The 24,607-nt window shown below is 48.1% G+C and overlaps 2 protein-coding genes across 3 annotated transcripts; one reads left to right on the top strand and one right to left on the bottom strand.

Annotated features, from left to right (window-relative positions):
• The first annotated feature begins 1,773 nt into the window (after positions 1-1,773).
• IL24 (interleukin 24) lies at positions 1,774-5,853 on the top strand. The gene is made up of 5 exons (XM_088801714.1): positions 1,774-1,944; positions 3,069-3,134; positions 3,990-4,148; positions 4,601-4,675; positions 5,588-5,853. Exons 1-5 carry the CDS (start codon positions 1,774-1,776, stop codon positions 5,669-5,671), a joined length of 555 nt encoding a protein of 184 aa, XP_088657840.1. The 3' UTR covers positions 5,672-5,853.
• Positions 5,854-5,899: 46 nt separating this feature from the next.
• Positions 5,900-20,324, bottom strand: FCMR (Fc mu receptor). Of its 2 annotated transcripts, none has more exons than XM_019752527.3 (8): positions 20,127-20,324; positions 14,436-14,771; positions 13,574-13,705; positions 12,402-12,624; positions 10,829-10,959; positions 10,323-10,496; positions 9,887-9,945; positions 5,900-7,703 (listed from the first exon to the last, which is right to left on the bottom strand). In XM_019752527.3, exons 1-8 carry the CDS (start codon positions 20,161-20,163, stop codon positions 7,539-7,541), a joined length of 1,257 nt encoding a protein of 418 aa, XP_019608086.3. In that variant the 5' UTR covers positions 20,164-20,324; the 3' UTR covers positions 5,900-7,538. The 2 variants fall into 2 exon arrangements, with proteins under 2 accessions (XP_019608086.3, XP_019608087.3); XM_019752528.3 differs by having other exon boundaries at positions 13,574-13,702.
• Positions 20,325-24,607: the final 4,283 nt, after the last annotated feature.

Below are 24,607 nucleotides of genomic sequence, written 5' to 3'. Positions count from 1 at the left end.
AGACTTGCCCAGCCAGTGGCAAAGCCGAAACTCAGACCCAGGTCTTATCTCACCTCAGGGGCTGCTTTCTCCATTGCCCCATTATCTTAAAGTGAAGGGTGACTAGGCAATGAAGTAATTCTGTAGGAAAGCATGACCAATTTACCCTCTTCACCCCCCCTTCTTCCTCCACTCCTCCCCCCAGCCCCCATATATATGAATCTCCCCAAAGCCTTGCTGGCCTACACACCTTTACTTTTGAAACGATTTCCACAGCTGGGACAGGAACTTTCTGGCCATAGTTACACTCCTGATTGGTGAGTGGTGAGGGTGCCCAACTTTCCCTCTGTAACAGGAGCCGGCCACCTCCAAACAGCAACCCTCAAGCATCACTTCCAGGCTCTGAGGTGAGTGATGAGGGAATTCCTGAGTGCTTTGCTTTGAAGCAGTAGACTGCTATCTCATTGGGAATGGGGGTTGGGAGGTGGCAGAAATCAACCTTTTCAGTGCATATGTAAGGATAAGATATAAATGTGGATGAGGGGCTGCTTTCTCTGATTTAACACTGAGAAGAATTTAGTCTGAATGGAAGAAAGTACAGAGGGACTATGAGGCCCAGAGATGAGTTTTCAAGACAGGCTGCAAAGCCTGTGGAGTTTGAAAGAAGAGAATGGAAGGACTTTGAGAGAGACACTAAAGCTCAGACAGACATGATGGAAGATATTGGGTGTTGGTACTGAGCCCCACTTCTCTGCCCATATGTTGGCAGTCATTCCAGAGGCAAGTCTTCTCTTGTCTTCCTTCCCAGTGTAGGGGTGGAAGACTGAATATTTTTAGGTAGGAGACCAGTGCCGGGAACAAGAAAGGTCCTTAAATGGTTATGGAAGGAAGTAAGAAAGAAAGGGAGAGAGGGAGAACTGGAGGGAGGAAAGGAAAGAAGAAAAGCCAAAACAAAAAAGGCAGGGAGAAGGAATTTTCTGAATAGTTATGACACATAGAAAATGGGTCATCTTCCTCTAGCCTGGGGCCTCCTCGCATCTGCATTTCCAGGTGGCACCTTAGTGGAAGTCTTTAAAGGTGATTCATCCAGAAATGTGATTCCTCCCTCTTGTTCAGTTATCTGAAAAGTTAACACTTAGAGGCAAAAGTGAGTCTTCAGTTGAGGTGGCAGAGAGTGTGAACCTAACCTACCGTCTGTGCCCCTCCCTCTGGGCCAGGATCTATCCCTCAGATCCCTTGTGATGAGAAGTCAGAGATGACCTTCTCCTGGGGGAACAGAAAAAGACCTGCCCAGTGAGCTTGGTGACTTAAGGGCAGACCTCAGACAAGCGAATTCCTAGTTAAGCACTATCGTCCGGAGTTTGGGCTCCTGTACATATTCTCTGGCACACTATTACCCTCCATTTCTCCACTCTCCTTGGTCAAATTCTGACAGCAGGTTGTTGGCTAGATAGAACTATGATGGAGTAAGGAAGGAGGTGTCGGGCGTGTGTGCCGTGGATGGTCGTGGTGGGGTGGGCAGGTAGTGAGACAGCAAGAACAGCGGAAATGCGATGAGGGGCAGAAAGACCCTTGCCCCACCCCAGTGCACTGCAGCAGGGCCACACATTTGCAATATTCTAGCACTGAGAAGCCACCCTAGTCTCAGGTTTCCCCTCTTTGTGTCCCAAGACTGGCCAAGGCAGAGCCAAGAAGCAGTATTTTGGGTCTACCACTCCTGCTACCAAGGGCCTGCTTCAGTGGGCTGCCTCCCTTTCTTCCAGCAGGATCTTCCCGGTCCTTCCTTTGTTGCAGATGGGCTCTCCCGTGCAGAAGGCTGCCCTCCCTTGCCTGAGTCTCCTCCTGCTTGTCTGGAGCTGGGGGCCAGGGGTCCAGAGCCAAAAATTCCAATTTGGGCCCTGCCGAGTGGAGGGGGTAGTTTTCCAGGACCTGTGGGAGGCCTTCTGGGCCGTGCAGGACATTGTGGTGAGTGAAGCGATGCTCTGGACCCACCTGTGGGGGCTACTATGGGGGGAGGATAATGTTTTATGATTATGGAGCCCTTTGTAGCTTACTCATCATTTTCCTATATAATAATTTTGTGAAGTCAGAGGCATCACAAGCCCAGATTTCCTCTGGTACACGAGGAAATTGAGATTCAGAATGATGTGGTCATCTACAGGAAAACAAACAGAGCCCAAGAGGAATAAGGAAGAGAACGTATTCATCTGGGCTTCATCTGTGTCTCAGGGGGACATGAGACTCCACTAAGGTGAAGTCGTGGGAAATCCTGAGTCCTGACCACCGGAGTTTTTACCTACTGCTGCTCCTCCTAGTCTGTTTCCACCTTGGCTTCTAGGTAGAAAAAATGGTTAATGCTCAGGTGGGATGGGGCAGCTTGTGACATCGGACTGCGGATTTCTCCTGGGCCTGATAGTATTCCAATATGTGCCCTCACAAATGCTCTCAGCTCCTTAAAGGACAATCCAGATGCAAAGGAAAGAGGGAGCTCATGAGATGGCCTGTGGAGGGGAGTAACCACTGGGCACAGGACACCTATGTGTGATCTTGACCTTGAAACCAACTGGTACAGCACCACCCCACCCCCATCAGTTTCCTTATTTGCACATTGTGGACGTGGGACAAAGGAGCCCAAAAGCTCCTTCCTCTCAATGATTCTTTGACTCTAAACCCAAGAACTGGAATGAATGGCTGGGCTGCAGGGGAAACTTCAAACACAAGCGAGGCAGTGCCCCCACCCCCATGGAATAAGGAGGTAAAATCCTGCTCCCAAGGGTTCTTAGCCAAATAGGCTTACTTCCTCCTGTCTCAAATGACTAAAGGAATCAAACAGGTCCCTGATCAAGGCTCTAAGAACTCCCGGGATTCCATCTGTCCCTGGGGGCTAAACTTCGTGATTTTGTGTGGCTGGAACCTGTATCTCCACCCCAGGGGCCAGCTCAGCCCAGCCCTTCCTGGGAACCCCCTCTGGCCACTGAGATTTCACAGACTGTCTAGATTTAGGTTCTGGGAAAGCAGCAGGTATTTGCAAGGTTGGTTTCCATGGCTCCCGCTAACCTGGAGACATTTTTTTCTTTCTGTTCCCAAAGCAAGCTCTGGATAACATCACAAGCGTCCGGCTGCTGCTGCGGGGGGAGGTTCTGCAGAGCATCTCGGTAATTTGGCCTCTGGGAGGGACAATACCTCCCTCTGTGTGGCTGGTCTGTGGGTGGTGGGGGTGAAGAGTTGTCTGGGGAGGCGGGGCCTACACAGGACAGGACTGGGCAGTGAGCCAGAGAAGTCAATGTGTGGGGTCACCACCCAGGATCTGGGCTATGTGGGCAGTGTGTGTGGTGGCACGGGGAGGGGTTGTCAATTAGGCCTTACATTTCTGTCTCCATTCAGCCAGAGATACCATCGATCTATGTTTCTCTTTTGCTGTGTAGGCCCAATAGGCATCTGCTTGGGTCGCTTCCATTTCCATCCCTTGTTTCTCACCCATTCCTGTCTTCTCATCAACCATCTAGTCAGTCAGTGAGCACACACGTACTGAGCCCCGATTCCTGAAGACGCTGAGCTTCACTCTGTGGTCCTTGACGGGGCTAGAATGCAATCCCTGTGTTTAAGGATTTTTGTTTTCTTCCTCATTTCTTCTCTTTCTAGTTCTTTTCCCCACCAACTGTCAACCACCAAGTTCTGGGTGCTCTTCAGGGTCCATCACTTCCCATGGCTATTAGAGAGGTCATGGGGTGTAGAAGAAAGAATATTAAGCAGATGGAGAGACAGGAGTCCTAGGAACTAGGCCTGTGTCTGCCACTGACTGGCTGTGTGACCCTGGACAAGTCTTCCTCTCTCGGTCTGTGGTTGCTCTCCCTGCCCCCATAAGGCTCCTTCAGATCTACTGTTTACCAACGTCTCCTAGAAGGTCCCTGCCTCTGTTGTGCTTATCTTGCTTTGGCGACAGTGGGTTGTTTATCCAGGGCTGGGGTGGGCAGACGCCTCCGCTCCGAGGTGACCCAGACCCTCCCCAGGATGCTGAAAGCTGTTATTTCATCCGTGCCCTGCTGAAGTTCTACTTGAATACCGTTTTCAAAAACTACTATGAGAAGGCAGCTGAATTCAGGATCCTGAAGTCGTTCTCTACTCTGGCCAATAATTTTATTGTCATCGTGTCAAAACTGCAACCCAGCGTGAGTAGAACAAAGCTGGGATTGGGACCCATGGGAAACTGTGTTTTGAGAGGACTCTCCTCCCCTTTTTTGGTCCTGGCTTTTATTTCACAAGAGGGCATCGTAGCTTGCATGGAAAAGAGCATAGACTCTGGACACCAGCAGCTCTGGGTTCAAGTCCAGCTCTCTTCTAACCAGCTGGATGATGCTTTGCAAGGTGCTCAACCACTCTGGGATTCAGTCTCCTACATACATATAAAATGGGATGATCACCCCCAGTTGGCAAGACTTCTGTGAGACTCAGCGGCTGCCCCCGTCACACAGTAGGAGTTCGGCATTGGCTGCCTTGGGGCTCTGGGCTCAGCACTGTCCTCTTAGGCCTTGGGAAGCCCTCCAGCATCACTAGGAAGGAGGGGGAAGGGGCTTGCCTTGGCTCCTACCCAACACTTGGCACTTTTTTCCCTGTTATCCAGCAGGAAAATGAGATGTTTTCCATCAGTGAGAGCGCACACAGGCGGTTTCTGCTGTACCAGAGAGCATTTAAACAGGTAATCAAGGCCAGGAGTGGAGGGCTTGCTTGAACTGTCATAAGACGATGCCTCAGAGACCTAATGCAAAGTGCAGTGCAGGTGACTCCACCAGGCTTGCCCCAAAGCCACTTGACTTAGCAGGAGCACAGGTATTTTTACATGAACGAGCATATACTTTGCACAAGCACCACAAGCTACATGGTCTATTTTCTTGCCAGTTTTCAAATTAAAATGCTATTATATTTCCCTATGAGATGATTTAACTATGGAGGATTTTCCCTAGAGGGAGCTTGTGGGTACTTGAGCTGGGGAATTGGAGTCAGAAGTGAGAGAGAAAGAAGAGAGACGACCCCCGTAACACTCCCATCCTATACACATCCCCATACATGGTAGTTTTCATAATGTTCAAATGGTCCAGTTTGTGAGAAAAAAAATCGTGAGAAAATATATTACCTTCTCCCTACTTAAGGCAACAAAGAAAATCCAAATTTCATCCTCAACCATCTTCCCAAAACACGATATTGATCACTTTTTTAAGGAACAGATACATCAGTATAAAAATAAATGAAGAGCAATAACATCCAAAAGAAAGAGGCCACCTGGGCCTCAGTTTCCTCATCTGCACATTGAACTCAGAAGGTGGACCAGATCCACCCGCACAGGGGTTCCACGGTTCTTGTTGTCAGGGGCTCCAGATGCATTTCCTTTGCTCCTGACTTGCGGCTACCCACTGGCCCATTTTCCTCATCCTCGAAGCAGACAACACACACAGATTGGGGACAAGTGATGGGTGGGTGAGTTCATCAGAGGCCATCGCAAAGGTGACGCTGCTTATGATGTAGAGTCAGGCCAGCCCTAGGAATGGTGGGTGGGAAAGAAACCTGTGTTTGAGGCTAACATGGCAGAACTTCACCTCTACTTTCCTTTTAGTTGGACATAGAAGCAGCTCAGATCAAAGCCTTTGGAGAAGTAGACATTCTCTTGACCTGGATGCAGAAATTCTACCAGCTCTGAATGCCTAGACCCTCCTTGCTCTCCGTGTCATTTCAAAAGAGTGCCCCCTCCTGTGATGTTCTTTGGGCACATCACACCCTTGACCACAGGTCCTGTTCTTGGTCCAGGCTTATCATCAAAGACTTTATTCTTTAAGTGGCCCCAGTGACAGTCATGGAAGGTTCCCTTGGATGCTGTGAATAATCAAACAGATTCCCGTATTTATTACAACTATTTAAATCCTGTCAGTGTTTTTGCTGATGCTTTATTTATTTGTGAGACTAAGTTCTGTGAAGGCGGCAGGAACAGTGCCCCATGCTTCTCTTTGTTTCTCCAGGATCCTTGGAACCACACAGGGCAGTGGATGGTGCTCAGAAAATGCTTAATAAACTGTTTGTTTGTTTGTTTGTTTTTGCCTATCTTTCAACGTTGAGGAACAACAAGGGATGCTGGCATATGAAGTTGAACATCAGGACATGGAAATCACATTGTCATGCTATCTTCAGAAACAGAACATTGGGGTGGGGGTGAGGGACACTGGTTTGGAATGCAAATGATAAAACATATACAATGTTAAGTGCCCAACGCAAAGCAGGCTCACTAAACATTTCATCTCTTGCCCGTACTCCATACCCCACTCCGTCATCCCTTCCCCTTGGGTGCCCTCCCTCCGTTCTATTCTACTCATTCTCCTCTTATCTGCAGCTTGAGAGGGTGCCACAGTCAAGCTGATATTGCTGATGGTGTCATTGTACTTGGATGGACTCCGCAATTTGCGATGCCATTCCCTGCTAATCAAAGGCAGGGAACTCAAGTCTGGTAGCCTTTCCTTTCTATTTCTGTACAACTGCCCAGTGAAACTTAGTTGTGAGTCTGGGAAAGGCCTTCTTCCTTACAGCAAGACTGGGCATTCTCTTGTCTCAAGCTCTGGTTGAGCGTTGCAGTTGGCTTCAAGCTAAAGATACAATGTCTGCCTATGTCCTTGCTCAGAAAACTTAAGAGTATATGGAGGAGGTAGGATGTCTCCTCTTCCATGACATAGGTGTTATTGCAGAGCATCTGGCCTTCTAGAAATCCCAGGCCACGTTCCTTTTCCACCTTGCTATAATTACTTAGAACTGGCAAAGAGGAGCATTTTTGAAAGCAGAGAGATGTAATGGTTTTGGATGGCTAAAATAGAACAACATCGAGATAAGTGCACAAATATCAATGCTGGGCAATGGAAGAAGGATAAAAAGATGACAAAAACTATTTCTAAAGAAAGGGAATGCTGTGGTCAGGGTCCTTATGTGCATCAAGGGAGGGAGACTTAGAGTAAAGAGGGTTTAGAGATATTAGGAGATATACGTGGTGCTGAAAATTTAGAATCCTTCATCACATCAAAATAAGTTGCCCTTACCAAAGGATCAAGATGAGTACAGCTTACTAGTAAGTGCCAGCCTTAAGGTCAGGGCAAACACAAGGTTAGGAGCGTTTCATACCCGGCCCCTTCCTAGCCCACCATGAGTCCAGGGGCCTTCTATTGGTGTGAGGCCCAAGCCAGGGAAGGGTTCCAGAAGCAACAGCTATGCCTACGCGCCAGCCTGTTGCCACACAGACTAGAGCCAAGGCAGCAAAATCCCTGTGATCAAAGACAGTCTGCAAATCCCACAGCCTGTTACATCGCTTGGAAAGGAAGCACGTGGCATTGGGACAAATGCTCTGCATGACTAGAGCCCACTTGAAAGCCACAAGAGGTTGCAAAGGTGTGCAAGAATAGCTGTAGGGGACTGAGCTCAGGGCAAACAGACAGGGATGAGACTTGAGGTGAGATGTGAGAGGTAATGAGCGTTCCAAAAACAGATGGGGCAGGTGTTGGAAAGCAACAGACAGATAAGGCTCATTGGCATCAAGGTCTGGGCCCAGGGGGGCAGTTGGAGGGGTGAGTCGGGCAGGAGATATTGACGTAATCTGAATCTGTGTCCTCCATCTTGGCAACAGGCTTGTGGTAGACGCTCATATATTCACAGCTGGTCTTCAGAGACAAGGCATGAGGCCAAGGAGCTTCAGACACCTGGGAACAAAGAAAGAAGCATCACTGAACCTGGTAGGGTGATTTTAGTATCTTTCCAGGTGGATTTCCAGGGGGTAGGGGGTGGAGGCATATGCATGATTGCTGATTTCTAGAAGGCAAAGACACAGGTGGCTGAGCTCCAATAATTGGCCCATCCTGGGGATTTTCAGGGTGGCACCTCACCCTAGATAACTGGAAAACACTTAACATCCAATGTGGGCAGGAAATGCCTTAAATGGAGCTCAGATTAAAATCACAGAGCTAAGCATCAGTCTGAAGGAGACCCAGCTGCCGGAAAAGTTTCTCCTCTGGGATTAGATAATGTGACTTGTGGAATAAATATGCATCTTCTTAGGGAGTGATTCAGAAGCAGGGTGAGTCAATCTATGCACCTCTGTAAGGGCTCGGCGAGTCTGTGATGTGGCATGACAGTGCATTCCAGGAAGGGGCTGGGTGGTGATGGGGAGGGAGGCAGTAGGCCACGTGGGCACAGTGGTGCTCTTTTTCCCAAGAAGGAAACTTCAGAATTGTCTGCCTTCAGGATGGGTCAGGGCTGAGCCATGACCCCAACATGGCACAACTATTGTAACATCCACCCAAGAAGGCTGTGGTGGAAACCATCACGTATTTAAACACAAATGCTGAGAACTAGAAGTCCAGCCTCCTGAACATAGTAAGCACTCAGTAAGTGCTCATTGAAAGGACCTGTTACTTTTTGTACTTATTTCCCATTGCCTGTTTGCCATATGACATTAATTTATTTGCCTTCAAAAATTAAAATATTCCTTGTAAAGTCTAAAATATTCAGTCATTAATCATATGCATCTTGTTGTGAGTGAACTTATTCCATCAAGATTTTTGTCCCTAATAGTGGAAATGAGAGTTTCAAGTAGAGAGAAAGGGTAAGATCTGAGTAAGCTGCTGCTCAGGTGAGGACATGTGTGGTCACAGGACAGTTCAAGAGAAAGGGCACGTGTAAGGATAAAGTGGGTAGAGCAGATGGGCACTGCTAGACCTACCTAACCTACTGTGAACCCTCTCTAGCAGGGTGAGTGAGGGCAAGCTCAAGAACCTGATGTGACTGTGGCTAAGCTGTCACTTGTTGTTGGCACCACTCTACCCTTTGTAACAAGGCACATGATTTCCCAGCCAGGGAGTACATTTCTCAGCCTCCCTTGAAGGTAGGTGTGGCCATATGACTATGTTGTGGCCAATGGGATGTGAGAGGCAGTGACGTATGAAACATCAGAATCATAGTCTGAAAGAAACAGCTTTCTCTTTCTCCCTCTATGGCTGGAATGCAGACATGGTGCTGGACACTGAGCATTGACCATGGACCAGGCGACGCCCGAGGATGGTGGAGCAACAAGACAGAAGACATTTGAGTCCCTGGATGACTTTGTGGCTCAGGCCACTTCTTTCTGTCCCTCTGCCTTTACTTGGGAGGAAATCAGGAATTCATCTCTTGAGCCCTGTGGTTTAGAGTCTGTTGCATTAGCTCAGTCTACACCCTAATTAAGAAGAGGGACATTGGCCACATTTAGTTTTTCTTGGTTCCTGAGGAAACAGTGTTTTAGCTACTGTGGGCTACTTTAGAGCATAAAATCTTTTATCTTCTTAATTTGGGAAAACAAAGGTGAATGGATAGTTTAAAGGCTTTTTACCCACCTGCCAATGGCCATCAATAGAAACAAATTCCCTATGTCCATTTCTAGATTTCAAGAGGAACCCTCTTCACCCCGCCATTGAATCCTGTCTACATCCTGACATCTGCAGGTCACCCGTTAGGCCAGGTGTAACTGCCCTCAGCGACGGGTAAGCCACCTCCTCGCAGAGTTTACTAGAAAGTTCTCCCTCATATTCAGGTGACTAAGACCTCCCCTTAATAAAGCCGTTCACGTATTTGGAGAGTTACCATCTACCAGCCTCTACTAAGCACCCATCTGCCCCATGAAAATGCGTTTAAAAGCCAGATAACGAAATCTACCACATTGCTGGGTCGTCCGTCTACTCACACCATCAACGGAAGAAACTGATAAAACTTGTTATCGACGCCGCCCAAGAACTGCTGGGAAAGCCGCTGCCCTACAGCTACACGCGCTGGAGTAGCTGCTCTCGGCCCACGCCCAAGTCGGGTCACCCAGTCTGGCGGTGGCGACCTAGCCGGGCGGAGCGGAGCTTACCTGCGGCAGGGCGGGCGGCGCGGACGCCTCGGAGCTTGGGCCAGGTGCCTCCCCTTCACCTAGGGAAACCGTGAGGCCTGGGTGAGGGCGTGGCCGGGAGTCTGGCCCCACCCCCAGCCCTGCCCAAAGCCCCAGGGAGGGGGAGCGGTCCCTGCAGCCCCTGGCTTTCCACTCGGCGCGGAGAACAGGGCTCTCGGTGCACCCTCCGCGCCCGCGCTGCTTCTGTCGCTCCAGCTCGCCTGCCTGACTGCTCGGACCCGCCACCCCACGCTCACGAACCCCGGCTTCCTCGTGTCTCCCTCCCACACCTATCCCCCCACACCCCCGCGAACCCTCTCGCTCACCTGTACCACCCCCTCCCCACTCCTCACTTGTGTCCCCCTCTCACCCGTGTCCCTCTTCGCTTGCCGCCGGCTCACCCATCACCCCTGCTCACCCGCAGCTTGCGCCCCCCCAGGGCGCCGAGGACAGGCACTGTAGACGTTGTTTTGGGAGCGTGGCCGCTGAGACACGCGGGGCCGCTGCGACGGGGGCCGCTGCGACGGGGGCCGCTGGGCGGCCTCCAGGGCGCTCATCCTCACGGCCAGCCGGCGGACCCGCCTGGAGAGAGCTTCTCGGCAAAGCCACCGGGAAAGAGGACAACGGCATCAGAGGACCATGATCACCCTCTCTCTGCTCCCGAGTGTTAGGAAACTAAAGTCTGCCTTTCCCCCTGGGCTCGGTACTGCCTGACGCGTAGATGCCCAGAACGCATGAGGCACAGCCTTGCCCTCCACTGAAGACCTTGCCCTCCTCTTCCTCATTTCCAGACCATCCATCCCCACCCCCCTTCCCCACACCCCAGGCCGCTCATCTGAAGCTCTGGGGAGATCCAGCAGGTGTCTGAATGCTCTGGGCTCGTTTTGTCATTCCGACCTGCCTAACCCAGCCTGAGCCGCTCACCTTTCCTCCTTTGAATGACCCTTTTCACCATCAGCCCCAAAAGCGCCAGCAGGATGAGGCCCAGGATGGTGGGAATCAGGATGTGAAATCCTTGGTCTTCCATCAGGGACGCTGGGACATGGTTGAAGGCTCTGAGGACGGAAGGAGAGAGAGAAAGAAGGAAGAGGTCAGTGAGGGAAGGAGGTTTAAGGAAGCACCCTTGAGTGGCCAACTTTTGGGGGGTAGCTGACAGTTTGTCCCTTTGTTAACAGAATTTCCGCCCCTCCCCACAAAGAGCCTTGTTTCTGGAGTCAGGAAATCTGGGTTCAAACGCAGGTTCAGCTTTTTACCGGCTGTGTGATTTTGAACCAGTCTCCTAACTTCTCTGAGCCTCATTTCTCAGTAAATGGGTCTAGTAAAACCTACTTCACAGACCTGTTCAAGGATGAGCCAAATAGTGAATAAAAAGTTCATGCACCCGCCCTAAGCAGCAGTCGATAAATGTCAGAGCCCCTCTCGCTTTCTGCACCTCAGTCTCCTCATAAGATTATTGTAAATGTTAAATGAGTTAGTTTCTTTTAACTGTGGAAAAGGACGATTTTTCTCATAGTGCTTCCTCTGCCTAGAAGGCCTTCCCTCCATTTTCTCTACGTATTGAAATCTTACTTTCCATAAAGGGCTAGCGCATAAATCTTTTCTCCCCCAATCATGGTAAACCAGAATCCATGTTTTTCTCCGTCTATTGTCAGTTCTTGGGTTCATACAGGTTACAACCCTTGTCACTGTCATAGTTGCATAAGTTAGTAAGACAAGACCTGCATATTGCATGTCTTCATTTTTCTACATCTTTAGGACATAGCACAATGCCTGGTAGATAGTAAGAAAATGTTGACTGAGTTGACTTGAATTCTTCTCCACCAAGTAAAATAGGTTGTAACTTTCTGAACTAGGAATCAGGAATCACTTTATTTGAAACCACTTAGCTCTCATGACCTCAGTTTCCTCATCTATAAAACCCAAGTGACGTTGGAGGTTCCTTTCCTCACTAACATGTTTGTCTTTGCTTAGACAAAAATAATTTCCAATTATTATAGGCATTTTTTGAGCCTGCTCTAATGCTGCCCCCTAGTGGTCTATTGAAACACTTTCCTGGATTGCACCCAGCCGTTTAGACCAGGGCTGTCCATTGGAAATATGTGAGTCACATGTTATTTTAATTTTCCTAGTAGCCACACAGAAAAAGTAAAAGAAAGCACACGAAAGCAATTTTAATAGTTAATAGTTTAATAGTTAATTTTATTCTCATTTAGTTTTTCCGAATCAAAACAGATCTAAATGAAGGGTGAGTGATTGAAAAATTTGGGTCTCCCTTCCACAGGATCGCCGCCTGGTGGGGCATTGACAAGTGTACTCACGTTAAGGGGACTAAAGAGTTAGTGTGCTATACCCATAGGTAGTATATTCCACAGTGGCCTTCTAGAGACAAAGCCAAGAAGGGTCTGGTTGATAGATTCAGGAAGATTTCAGTGGATCTTCTAATTCTAAACTGTTTTGCCTGATTTCTAGCCTATCCTGGGTGGTGGAAGCCTCTTACCTCTGCCTGTGAGGCTTGGTTTGGTGGTTGTAGCTGGCTGTCTGGGGCCTGAGCGGCTCCTCTGGTGCTGAGGTCTTTGAGGTTGTGGTGGATGGCAGGAGGGTTGTGGGCTTGGCAGATACCACTGGAGATGATCTGGAAACTCGAGGGCGGTGGGTGATTGGGGTGGTGGGGGAGGAGTGGTGTGCTGTAGGGACCTCCGTCTTTCCCGCTGGTGTGCTCACTGCAGGAGACATCAGGAAAACGTGACCTTCCATATACACCCTGTAGTCTCCAGCAGAATTGGGTCACTGCCTCTTTCCTGAATACACTCTTCCCTTTTATCTCGACTACCTTTGTCCTGGCACTCCTCATGGCTTGAAATGCCTTCTTAATATGCCATCCACACCTAGTACATTCTATCTATATTTACTTCAATATTTTCCACCATTTTCTCCTGAAACTTTTCCATGACTTTCCAGGCAGGAGACCTAGCCCTCCTCTGAGCGCGGAGAAAACCTTGTTAGTAGTTCACTTCCTCCTCTGCCATGTACTCGTCTAGTCTCCTCCATCCCACACCTGTCAACATCTTGAGTTTACAATGTGCTCAGTTCTACTATCCCTCTTGGCACCCAGCAGGGTCCTCTCGTGAAACAATGCTTAATTAATGCACCTACCCCACAGAGCAAATGTGAGGATGAGACGGAAATATTGCATGTCAAAATGCGTTTAGAACAGGAGAATGATACAGAAATGTAAAGGTATCATCGTTAATCTCTTTATTGCAAAATAGAGTTGTTAAACTCACTATGGCAGCAAGTGGAAGACAGCCCTATAGGCAGCAGGAGGCATAATGACCTCCAGCTGGGATACGTCTGTCCAGTTTTGGTTTCCGCAGTCATTCATGAAAGAGCTGGACTTTGTGAATGGAGCACAAATTTCATTTCTTGTGCTGCCACCTAGTGGTGATGTAAGTTCTGCAACGCATGCCGAGTGTACCGGCTGTGGGATAGGCTTGAACAATAGAAGGCAGATCTCAGGGAGGTAACCTCCCCTAAGGCAGGGAAAGACACCTCTGAGACCCAGCTCTTATCTGCCAACCACCCTATGAACTGAACACAACCCCCCTCCTCCATTTTCACAAGGCCACATCGCTTACCCCACGTCTCTTACACTAGCTTTGGTGAACTGACCTTTGGATATGAATTCAAAGGAACTGGCGTGTGCAGATATCTGGAGCCATGGCATCTGTCCGTGTAGGAATTTCTGAAACCACGCTGGCAGCTCCGGTATAGGCTCCTCTTCCCAGAATGGCTCATACTCTACTGGAGGCAAGAGGAATACACTGGTGGGCTCTGGGAGGAGACTGTCCCCGCTGGGGAAGGGACAGTGGTAGGAGCTGAAGCTGACCCAGCCAAGAGAGTTGGCAGTGAGGGGATGAGGGCAGGGCCCACCAAAAGGAGCAGAAGAACGGGGCTGGGAGCTCCCCTGAAAGAAAACAATTCACCCTAACCGAGGCAACAGTATCTGTAAAACTACTGGGTTTATGGGCTATGGAATTAGTACTGTGTATGTGTGAGGAAGTCGCTGGAGAAGAGAAAGGCAGGATTAGAAGAAACGTGGAAAGGGTCAGATCATAAAGTGATAAGTTTGGCCTACAAATGGGGCTTGAGAAATGACTGTTTTTCCTTTATATTTATCCATAATATTTCTCATGGGACAACTATGTAAGACAATTATGTCCTTTTGCTCCCAATTCCTCCAGTCTCAGGGCCTCTCCTCAATCTCAACTCCCCAGCCCCTCATGCCCTGGGTACGATGGATTCACTACGACACAAGAATACCACCTCTCTTGTTTGGAAAGAAAATTCTGTGGACCGTGAAGTCAATTGACTCTACGAGGTTTCAACTATACAAATCCCAATTATTACTGGACTGGCTAATACGACAATAGCCTAAGAGACTGGGGACTGCTACAGTTTGATAGCTGTCCCAGGCTTCCCGAGTGGAACTGTTTTTTGGGTGGGCTGAGCCTCCATCAAGTGCGGCACCTACCACTGTGGACATCCAGGGTGACTTGCTGGGTCTTGCCCAAGTCTGTGTTCCCGCCTACCCCACAGGCGTAGACTCCGCTGTCACTGTTGGTCAGCTCTTTCACCTCCACTAGGAACACATTCTGATCTGGACACAGCTTCAGTGTGACTCGGCCTTTGTATTCCATCCTGACAAAGTTTTTATTGGATACCACGGTGGCACAACTTCTGGGTTTATCTATCTCCCGGCACAGGTATAGCCTCCCAGGTGTTTTAGGAAGTGGGCACTTGATGGTAATGGATCCGCCCAGCATTCCCTCCAGCTTGACTTCTGGGAGTATCTTCAGAGCTCCAGATACTGCAGGGAGAGGGAGTCAAGACATAGGAAACTTCATCTCCAGCCACATCCGCGACTCCATCCCAGCCCCAGCCCAGCCTCACACTCATCGCTAGATCCAGCGCCATCCCCATTGTCAGCCCAAGCTTCAGCCAGCCCTCAGCCTCAGCGCTATCCTAATCTGTAGCCCTCTTCCCATCCCCACCCCTTTTTACATCCTCAGTCCTGCTCTGTGTTCATCCCTGTGCCCAAACTTGAGTCTCAGCCAGACCTGTCCCCAGCCTAAACCTGAACATAACATGCAGCCTTATCACCAAACTCAAACCCATAAGGACCCAGACATCAAACCCCTGAGAATATAGTCAAAACTACAGTCTCAGTCCAAGGAGAGAGAATATGTCATGGTGACCCCAAACAGCACATAAGTCCCAAGTGTCTTCAGTGTGGTGTTGGGAGGCATGGTACAATTTTGCTGCATCAGGTTTTTCAGTCTAGTTTTGTTATGCTCAGATCCATTCAGCCAAAACAACCATTCACCCCCAGTTTTATTTGTTAAATCACTCAACAAGCATTTATGGAATGCCTTTCATGTGACAGTAAGATAGCTGGCATTCCTTCCCTCACAGAAGGAGTCATTTAGTGGGTAATATAAATGGACAGCAACTACAGCAGTCTCATAGATCCCATGAAGAGACACACGGGATTTCTTGGAAGCAACAAGCAGGGACACCTGATCCAAGCTGTTGCAGAGGGATGGTGTAGTTTGAAGGAGGCTTTCTGGAAGAAGTGATGTCTCCGTTGTGACCTGAGGGATTGGGCGTGGAGGGCAACTGAGGGATGACGATTGTCTTCACTGCAGTAGGGAGCACAGAGGCAAAGCAAGAGTGTATGTGAGTTTGTGTGTGTATGCATGGGTATGTGCATACTGTGTGTGTGCTGGGGAGGGTGTGGAGCAGAGAGGGATAGAAGATGTGGTTCATGAATCTCTGGCATCAAAACCCTTTTGCTGAAGAAGGCAGGTCTAACACTTATGGCCAGGTATGATTAGTTGTCAATTAAGTGGGTCCCTATAAGAGTCTGCATATTTCTGGGACGAGGTTTCCTAGGGAGAAATGTGTGTGTTGGGGTGGGGCTGGAGGACTTGGGTGGAGGAGGAGAGATACTTCCAGCCGTGAGAACTTTCCCCATAAAGGCCGGGATGTGAGAGAGAACATGGCATGTTCACAGGGTGGAGAAAAGTTCACCAACTTTCTGAAATTCATCCATACACCACGCATTAAGAATAACTCTAAGGAGTTTAGCAAAATGAGGGGAGTCAAGGAAAGAAGTGGGGCTTGAGTCTTCCAGATGAGCACTGAGAACTGAAGAGGAAGTTCCAGGAGAAGGAAGGATAGGGTGAAGAGGTAGAAACAGCCATGGGAGTGTGAGCCGTGGGAGAGGAGGATAGAGAGGGGCAGAGAGGAAGCGTTTCAGGAGCACGTTACGATCTAGAAGTGTAGCTGTTGTCACGTGGTAGGGAGAAGCAGAGGCACCAGCCAGATACATAAGATCTGGCATGTAAACCCTCACACAAATAACCCAGCACTGCTTTAAATCCCCCTGGAAACTGAGACCTGTGCGGTAGCCTCGTGACTGGAATGTGACAATGGAAGGGTGACCTGTGCAAAGGACAAAGACCCAATTAAGGGGATGGAGGAATTACCCTGTGTGTCCAGACAGCCCATAGCTGTGTGTAAGTCCCAGCACCTGAGAGTGAACATGTGTATGTTTTTGGACCAAGTCAGCCAGAAAGGGGCATGAATGTTGCTTTCCAAAGAACAAGATACTATAAAATGGGCAGGCATATGACAGAGCAGCGAGGGGTCATCACCTCCGCAGACACCTCCAGTGGCTTCTCTCCTCTCAGGAATGAGCTTCTGGTAAACCCCTGGCTTGCCCAGATCCTCTGTTACAGATTATATGTTTGTGTCCCCCCCAAATCCATGTATTGAAGCTCTAGCCCACCAATGTGGGGCCTTTGGGAGGTGATTAGGGTTCGATGAGGTAGTGATAGTGGAGTCCTCATAATGGGCTTAGTGTCTGTATTCTCTCCATGCACACAAGAGGCCACGTGAGCACACAGGGAGGTGGTGGCCATCTGCAAGCCAGAAAGAGGGCCCTCACCAAGAACTGTATGTGCTGGCACCTTGATCTTGGACCTCCGGATTCCTGAACTATGAGAAATAAACATCTGTTGTTTAAGCAATGTAGTCTATGGTATTTTGTTACAGCAGCCAAGCTGACTAAGACTTTCTCGTTGTGCAAACGCTGGATGGATGGAGCACAAGGAAAGCTGATAGGTACGCTGAGCTCTGGTCTCAAGGAAGCACTAATTGGTGAGGTGAAATGTCCAGAGTCCAGCTCTCCTTAGAATCCATAGCAGCTTTGAACCTCCACCAAAGGCTCGGAAAACCAGATTGCCCAAACAGAGAAAAGATAGACACAAGCTCCTGGTTTAGAACTTATGCACAATGTGTGTAAGACTCGTGGGGGGAACTTCCTAGGATGCAGATAACCTGGTCCTACCCTGAGGCATGGTGATTGCATCATTCTAAATGATTCTGGGAAGAAAGGTAGGGGTGGGAGACGCTATCTAACGGAACTAAGCTGTTTAATGTTGGTGTTTTATAGAAGCTACTATATAAGTGACATTAATCTTGAATTTGTTGACTTGATTTACCGTGGTGATGGTAAGGGAGAGGAAGCTTTGTGGTTTAAAAAGTCATCCTCAATATGTAATTGGATATAAATAGATGTTTGGAACACGGAAAAAATGTATAATTTTCATAATGCAAAATAAGGTAAAGGGTCACATGGCCTTGGCTGGTGGCAGGGCTCTGGAGATAAACTCTGGATTCCATGTGGTGATGGTTTTTTAGTGGGGAGTGGTGATGAGGACCCAATAACTCAAGTCATAGCAGAATCTGTGGAAGAGGGAAGCTGGCTTGAAACTTTTATGTTTCTCAGATGAAGCAGGTATTTTTAAAAAGGGTAAGAAACATCCTACTCAATGTCTCACTTCTGCACACACTAGCTGCTGTGTGTCCAGACCTTCGGACTGCCCTTTGTCCCGTTGCTCTGAGTGGCGTGCCCTCCTTCCTCTCAAAAGCCTGGGCCTTCACCTGTATCCTGAGTCCATGACACTCACTGTCTTTAGAGCTTCTCTTCTGTAATTATCATTTTATCCCCCTGCCTCATTGCTTCCTCCGCTTCCACTGTCGCCATGGCTTACACACGTGCTCCGTGGTGCCATATTTAAAAACCTGTTGGTTGACTTTCACCTCCCCTTCAACTGCTGCCCTTCTCTGTTCTCTTTCTCAAACGAGTTACCAAAATCACTGAATCCGCTTTGATGCCTCCCAATTCCTCTTCTACCTACACCTGTCAAGATTTGTCTCCAACATCCCACTGAAACTGCTCTAATAAAAGTCACAAAAATTTTCCTTGTTCTGACATTCGATGGTCACTTGTTTGTCTTCATTTTACTTGCTTCTCAGTAGCATTTGTCAGAATCAAATCCTTGAAACTCTTTCTTCTCCTGGCTTCCCTGACACCACATGCCCAATGGCTGTTCCTTTTCAATCTCCTTACTTACCTCTCCTTCTCTATCCAACTGTCAGTGTTGGGCCAACCCCGGGCCTGGTCCTTGGACCTGTTCCTTTCTCTGTCCTCCTTCACGCTCTTCTCACACTAGCTCGTTTACTCCTATGGCTTTTAATGCCAACTCTATACAGATTTCACCAAAACATGTATTTCTAGTCTTGTCTTTACCTCTGAGCTCCAGACTTGCCTTCCTGATATCTCAACTTGGACTCCATTTGAATATCTAATATGTATTTCAAACTTACAATGGCAAAAAAAAAAAAAGAAAAGAAAAGAAAAGAAAAGAAAAGAAAAAAACTCTCAATTTATCTTCCAAAACCGGTTCTCACCCAACCCCTCTTCCCTCTGAGACCTAAATTCGGTTGTACTCACATTGTGCTCATATGCTCACATATGCTCTACTACCTCTCACCGAGTCTGACATTTCATTAAAACTCCATTCCCTTGGGCTTTTAGGGTTCTTCAATCTTTGATTTGACAAACATTTGACTTTCTTCCGTGCTCAAGCCATCACAAAGAGAACAAGCATAAATAAAAATCCATTGTGACCCTCAAGGAGATTACCATTTAATCAACAAAATAAGGTGGACACACCCTGAGCCACAATACAAGGCAGAATGGGACCAGCTATTGGGGTTCAGAAGAGGGGGCTCTGGAAAGTGTATAGAAATGAGGTGAAGGTTGAGAGGAGCTTTGAAGGATCCATAGAAGGTGAAAGGTAAGTGGAGGATGTTCCTGGAGGGCAACGGCTGGTGGCAGGAAGTCTACCTCATGTTCAAGGAGAAGTCCTGTTTAGCTGGAGCTTAGGGAAGATCAGAGGCACGTGATAAGCTCAGAGGGTAAAGGGGAGCACAAGAGAGAGGTTGTATTTAATTCAGTAGACAGTGGAGGGTGATCCTAGGATTGGAGTCAAGCTTCAGGAAAATTAATCTGGAGCTACAGGCAGGCCAAGTTGGAGGACGTGGGAAAGATAGTTAAGAAATGACCACGTGTTTTTTTTGTTCCATTCCCTCTGTTATGTCTCTAGTAGAGGCTGCCATTGATTCCCATCCTGGTAAATGGAAATCTATTATAGAAACGACATGAATTGGCCATTGTTCGGGTCAAAGTGTGGTTAGGGATAAACAGAAAGAGGTGGTAAGAGCAATTGTAGCATTTTGTGGCTAACACCAGAGACAGTTAAGACAGAAAGAGTAACTGGTTTGGATGGTGACCAATGAGGAATTTCAGGTAAGGTGTTAGGTATGTTGTATTTCAGATCTGGGTGGGATTGAAGTGGGGGTGCCCAGGAAACCATTGTAAACTGAGATATGAAACTTGGGAAATGGATTGGGGCTACTGAATGGATTAGGGAGTCTTCATTTAGAGTTGAAAGTTGAAAATCAGGAGTGAAAGAGATCCAAAGAAAGAGAATGTAGAGATAAGAAGAAAGAACTTTGGGGGCACTTGCTTTAAGATCCCATATTAACAGGCTAATATGTTTGGGGGATGTGATATCTTTAGCCTTTATGAATCAACACCTGAGCGGAACAGGAGATGTGTCTGGAGTGGAGAGAGAGGCACTAACAGGGAGAGGGCAGAGCCTCCTGTGGCTTCCATCCATGTCCTGCCTTAGTACTGGTTTGCAACTAAATCTGTCCAGAAACATAAGAGCTGGAGGCGCCCAACCACTCCGCTACTTGTGGCCAATTCAAACCTCATGAGATGTGTGAGGTGTTTCCCCACAGCACTTACCTGGTAGGAAGTAAAGTGACCAAAGCCAGATGTCCATGGCTCCTTCAAGAGCAAGGTCCCATCCAAAAGCCCCTGGAGACGGGGACAGAAATTCGCTGCTCACCCAGGAACCGGTCACAATCTGGAGATTGAAAGAGATTTCTGGGCCATGTGAGGAGCAAGTCTTGAAAATGAGGAAATGACAACTTGTCTTGTTTGCTTACTAGTTTTACACTAAAAAGAAAGGAAAAAAAAAGAAAACATCAGCAAACCACAGCGGAAGTCAGTTGAGAAAACATGTTGTGTTGAATGAGAATGGTTCACCAGGGTTCAAAGGGCCTCTAGGAAGACCCTAAAGGCTATTAGAAAGTACCATGCATGGTATTTCTTTGCCTTGGGCACTTTTTCTTAGAGGGACCTCCCAGGCTTTACGGGTGTTCGGGTGTTCGTTGATGTCTGAACCACAGTGCTTTGCTTTTTCCCTGTCTTCAGGATAAAAGAGCCTCATCACCATTTTCTCCATCTGAGGAAGGCTCTGTGGACAGAAGTTTGGGCCTGAGCCGGAGGTGCTGGTTTTAGCCCTTGAACTCATTTGACTAATATATTCTTTTAATTAATTAATTATGTTTATTGGGGTGACATTGGTTAGTAAAATTATATAAGCTTCAAGTGTACGTCTCTATAATACATCATCTATATATTGCATTGTGTGTTCACCACCCAGAGTCAGTCCTCCTCCCATCACCATGTATTTGACCCCCTTTTTCTTCTTCTACCACCCCTTTCCCCCCTTACCCTCTGGTAACCACTAAACTATTGTCTGTGTCTATGAGTTTTTGTTTCTTGGTTTGATTGTCTTGTTCTTTTGTTGCTTTCAGTCTTATATCCCACATATGAGTGAAGTCATATGGTTCTTGATTTTGTCTGACTTATTTTCTTAGCATGATAATATCTAGATCCACCCATATTATGTATGTTCACCACATTTTTTTTTACCCAATCATCTATTGAAGGACATTTTGGTTGTTTCCACGTCTTGGCTACTGTGAATAATGCTGCAGTGAACATAGGGGTAAATGTATCTTTACGGATACATGTTTTCAGATTTTTTTGGGTAGATACCCAGAAGAGGGATTGCTGGGTCTTATGGTAATTCTATTCTTAATTTTTTGAGGAACCTCCATACTGTTTTCCACAGCGGCTGTACCAGTCTGCATTCCCACCAGGATGACTCATACTTTTTAGCACCTACTACGTGGGAATACTAAGTATGGGTTTTGAGCCTTGATTTCTTTATCTAGAAAACGAAGGTGGGACTAGATGATCCCTGGCATTTCCTCCTACAGAACACTTTTCCGGAAGTCTTAACCACAGCTCACCCAGCACCTCAGATCAGCCACCCCTCATCTCCCCCAACTATTTCCCTAGGATGCTACTTTCTGGCAAGGGCCCAGGCCACTGTCTAGTGACCACAGGGGCGATGCCAGGAGAGGGTGTGACAAGTCACACAATGAGTCTGCCTAAAGCCACAGTAGCCTGGCAGAGCAATCCCTTCAGGACCTCAAGGGTCCAAGGGCATGGCCCAGTGACTGATGGAGAAGAGAGAGATACTGAGGCCATCAGCCTCAAGGTATCATGGAAAGAGCTTTGGGTTCTAGTCAGAAGACCTAAGTTCTGGTCCTGCTTTAGCACTTTCCAGCTTTGGGCCTCAGTTTTCTCATCGATAAAATGGGGATGATCCCACCCTGACTGCCTCACACGGCTTTCATGAGGCCCAGCAGAAACCATGCCTTAAGAACACTTTAATGTGGAGATGTGTGGGGCTATCATTAATTGGAGGATTCCCAGGGTTCATTTCGGGATGTTACTTCCTAGGCAGGTTCCCAGGGCCCCACCTACAGGCTCTGCAGCCTCTTATGCCCACAGAGGACTCAAGCTATTCCCATACTCTTCTGGGAGGATTTGGCTAACAGAGCCTCCAGGCTCTTCAGAGGTCCCGTGTACACCACTCCCCACTGACCCCCACACATCAGATTTGTCACATGCTCTCCAAAACACAAAACAATGACATCCGCAGTGGAAGTTGAATGTGACGCTCAGAGCAGGTGCAGAGGAAGCGCGTGTGGGTGCAGGCAGCCTGCCCTGCCCACCCCTGTCTGCATCTCCACCAGCCCAGAGCAACTGCACTTATGACTCCCTCCAACACACTGGGCCAAGGTGTCAGTGGACAGCCTCAGGCCTCTGGTTAGAGTGAGTGGCTACCAGAGGCCTCAGCTCCCGTCTGCCTCCACCCTTCCCAAATTCAAGGGCTCTTCCCAGTGCCCCACAGCTGCCACACAGCTGGGCTCTGGCATTCGTGGGGCTCTTGGCCTGGGGTTGATTGCCTTGGAGAGAGAGAAAATAAATGAATGGATGTGTTGTGGGTGTGACTGTGGATATGAGAGTGTGTGCGTGTGAATGTGCCAGTGTGTGCTGTGTGGAGTGTGAGAGATGACTGGTGCATGATTGTGGTATGTGGATGTGTGAAGTGTGCGTCGTGTGTGGCAGTGTGAGGAGTGGTGTGAGGATGTGTTACGTGTGATGTGTGAGTGTGTGATGTGTGTGTGTTGTGTGATGTGTGCCTGAGTGTGTGAATGTGTGTCGTGTGGTTGTAAGTGTGTGATGCCTGAACATGAGCTGTGTGAAGATGAGGCGTGGGCCTGCCAGGCAGTGAGGAGGATGCGTGAGGTGAGCGCGTAGAAGAGATTTTCACATTACGTGTGGCCCACATGAAACGCTCAGAAACACATTGGGTTGTTAAGAGCAAGAATTAGGGGCCTGAGGACTGCCAGGCAGGAAATGAATGTTTGGATTCTGAGGGATCAGAACTCCCAGACTTTGGCCCATCTAGTCTCGACCTCCAGATGCTGCCCTAGGGTCTCGGGGTTGGGGCCCCAACGGAAGGCTGACTGAACCCTGGCTAAATTACAAAGTGGAAAAAGTTTACCGTCCCTTCTCCCTCTTTTATTTTCTGCCATCTGAATTTCATTTCTCCTTTCTGACTCAAGGGCTGCTGTACTGCTTTGGTTGTCCTACTCCCAGGAGAAGGTCACACTGAAGGCAGGGGCTGATGGCCAAAAATCCCTTAAGAACAACGCTTGATCAGAACGGATGAACCTGATGGAAAAAACTCAGAGCCCGATGACAGGAAGGAGGAAGCAATAAATAACACGATACACTGGGAACTGTTCTAATTCCTTGTGGTAAATTCGTTTAATCTCCGTAATAACTTAGCTTTTATTGTCCTCCCTGTGATACAGATGGAATAAGAAGAACACCCTTCATAAGGTTGTGAGGACTGCATGAGGTCAACACTGCACAGGGCTTAGCACGGTCCCCGGTACATAGCAGTACGAGCGCAGTGGAGATTAGCCATGGTCATTAAGGTGGAGGTTGTCATTATGGGTTCTGCTTGGTTACTGCGTGACTACTTTGACCTCCCACATGGCCAGGCCCCCAAGGGCCTTTTCCTGGGCCTTCCCAGACTGATAGCTGAGATCCTCAAGTGGCTCTCTCCATGACTCAACACTGCTCTCCCCAAAGACAGTTCATGAGAATCCCGCTTGCAGGACTCACGAGGGAGCCCAGCCAGGTAGAGGCACCTGGCTCAGGCACCATACAGTCTCCTTGCTAAGAACTTGGGTCATAGGCTTCCTGTCCCCGAGAGAGCTGCTCTGCAGGAGTGGGGCTTTGGGAAAGTTCGCCTACTCAGGGTTTCCTACTATACAAAAAGTGGTAGAATTTTGGTATGGAAGATGTCTTTCCTGAATATAGTCATATTTCTATTGGGATTCTAAGGTTAGAACCGCAATATGTAGGAATTTTGGATGAATTTTAATGTGATTTGTCAGCAAAGACCTCAATTTTAGAATACTCACTTTCACACATTTAAGCAAAGATTTTTGGCGAGGGCGGATTGGCTGCACATACTTCATCAGCCTTAGCACACATAGGCTTACCAAGCCTCTAGTTCTAGAGTCTTATAGCTCGGCCTTCTTCCCTCCCTTTCTGCTTCACGTCCCTGGCCAGTTGGGGACCAGTGGTCTCAGTCTTACATCTTCTCTCTCACTGTGCCCCTCCGTCTACTTAGATATGTAGTTTTGCTGAGACGATCTTGTACTGTTTTTATTGTATAGACTCCCTAGCAGAGTTCATTATTTCAGAGAAGCTTGGGGGTGAGGGGGTGGGGGGACTCTACGTCTCTGCCTTGCAGACCAGATTTATAGACCGTAACACAATCAGTTCCTCTCTATTGTCCACTATTCTTAGGAGATGTTCTGTCTTGAGTCTTGGGAAAGTCTTGGGCAAATGATGTATATTTTAGCCTTACAAACCCAAATCAACTACTACTATAAATAGATTCTCAGCCACTATTGGGCCTTAGTGATGCATAGTTATTATTACATAATGGATTTTTTTGTAATGAAAAAAAATCAAGATAATTCAAGAACTTGAGGAAGATT

This window comes from Rhinolophus sinicus, chromosome 11 (genome assembly GCF_057876585.1).
Source record: "Rhinolophus sinicus isolate RSI-liver-muscle chromosome 11, RSI-T2T, whole genome shotgun sequence".
NCBI lineage: Eukaryota > Metazoa > Chordata > Mammalia > Chiroptera > Rhinolophidae > Rhinolophus > Rhinolophus sinicus.
This window is presented reverse-complemented; position numbering and strand designations above follow the sequence as displayed.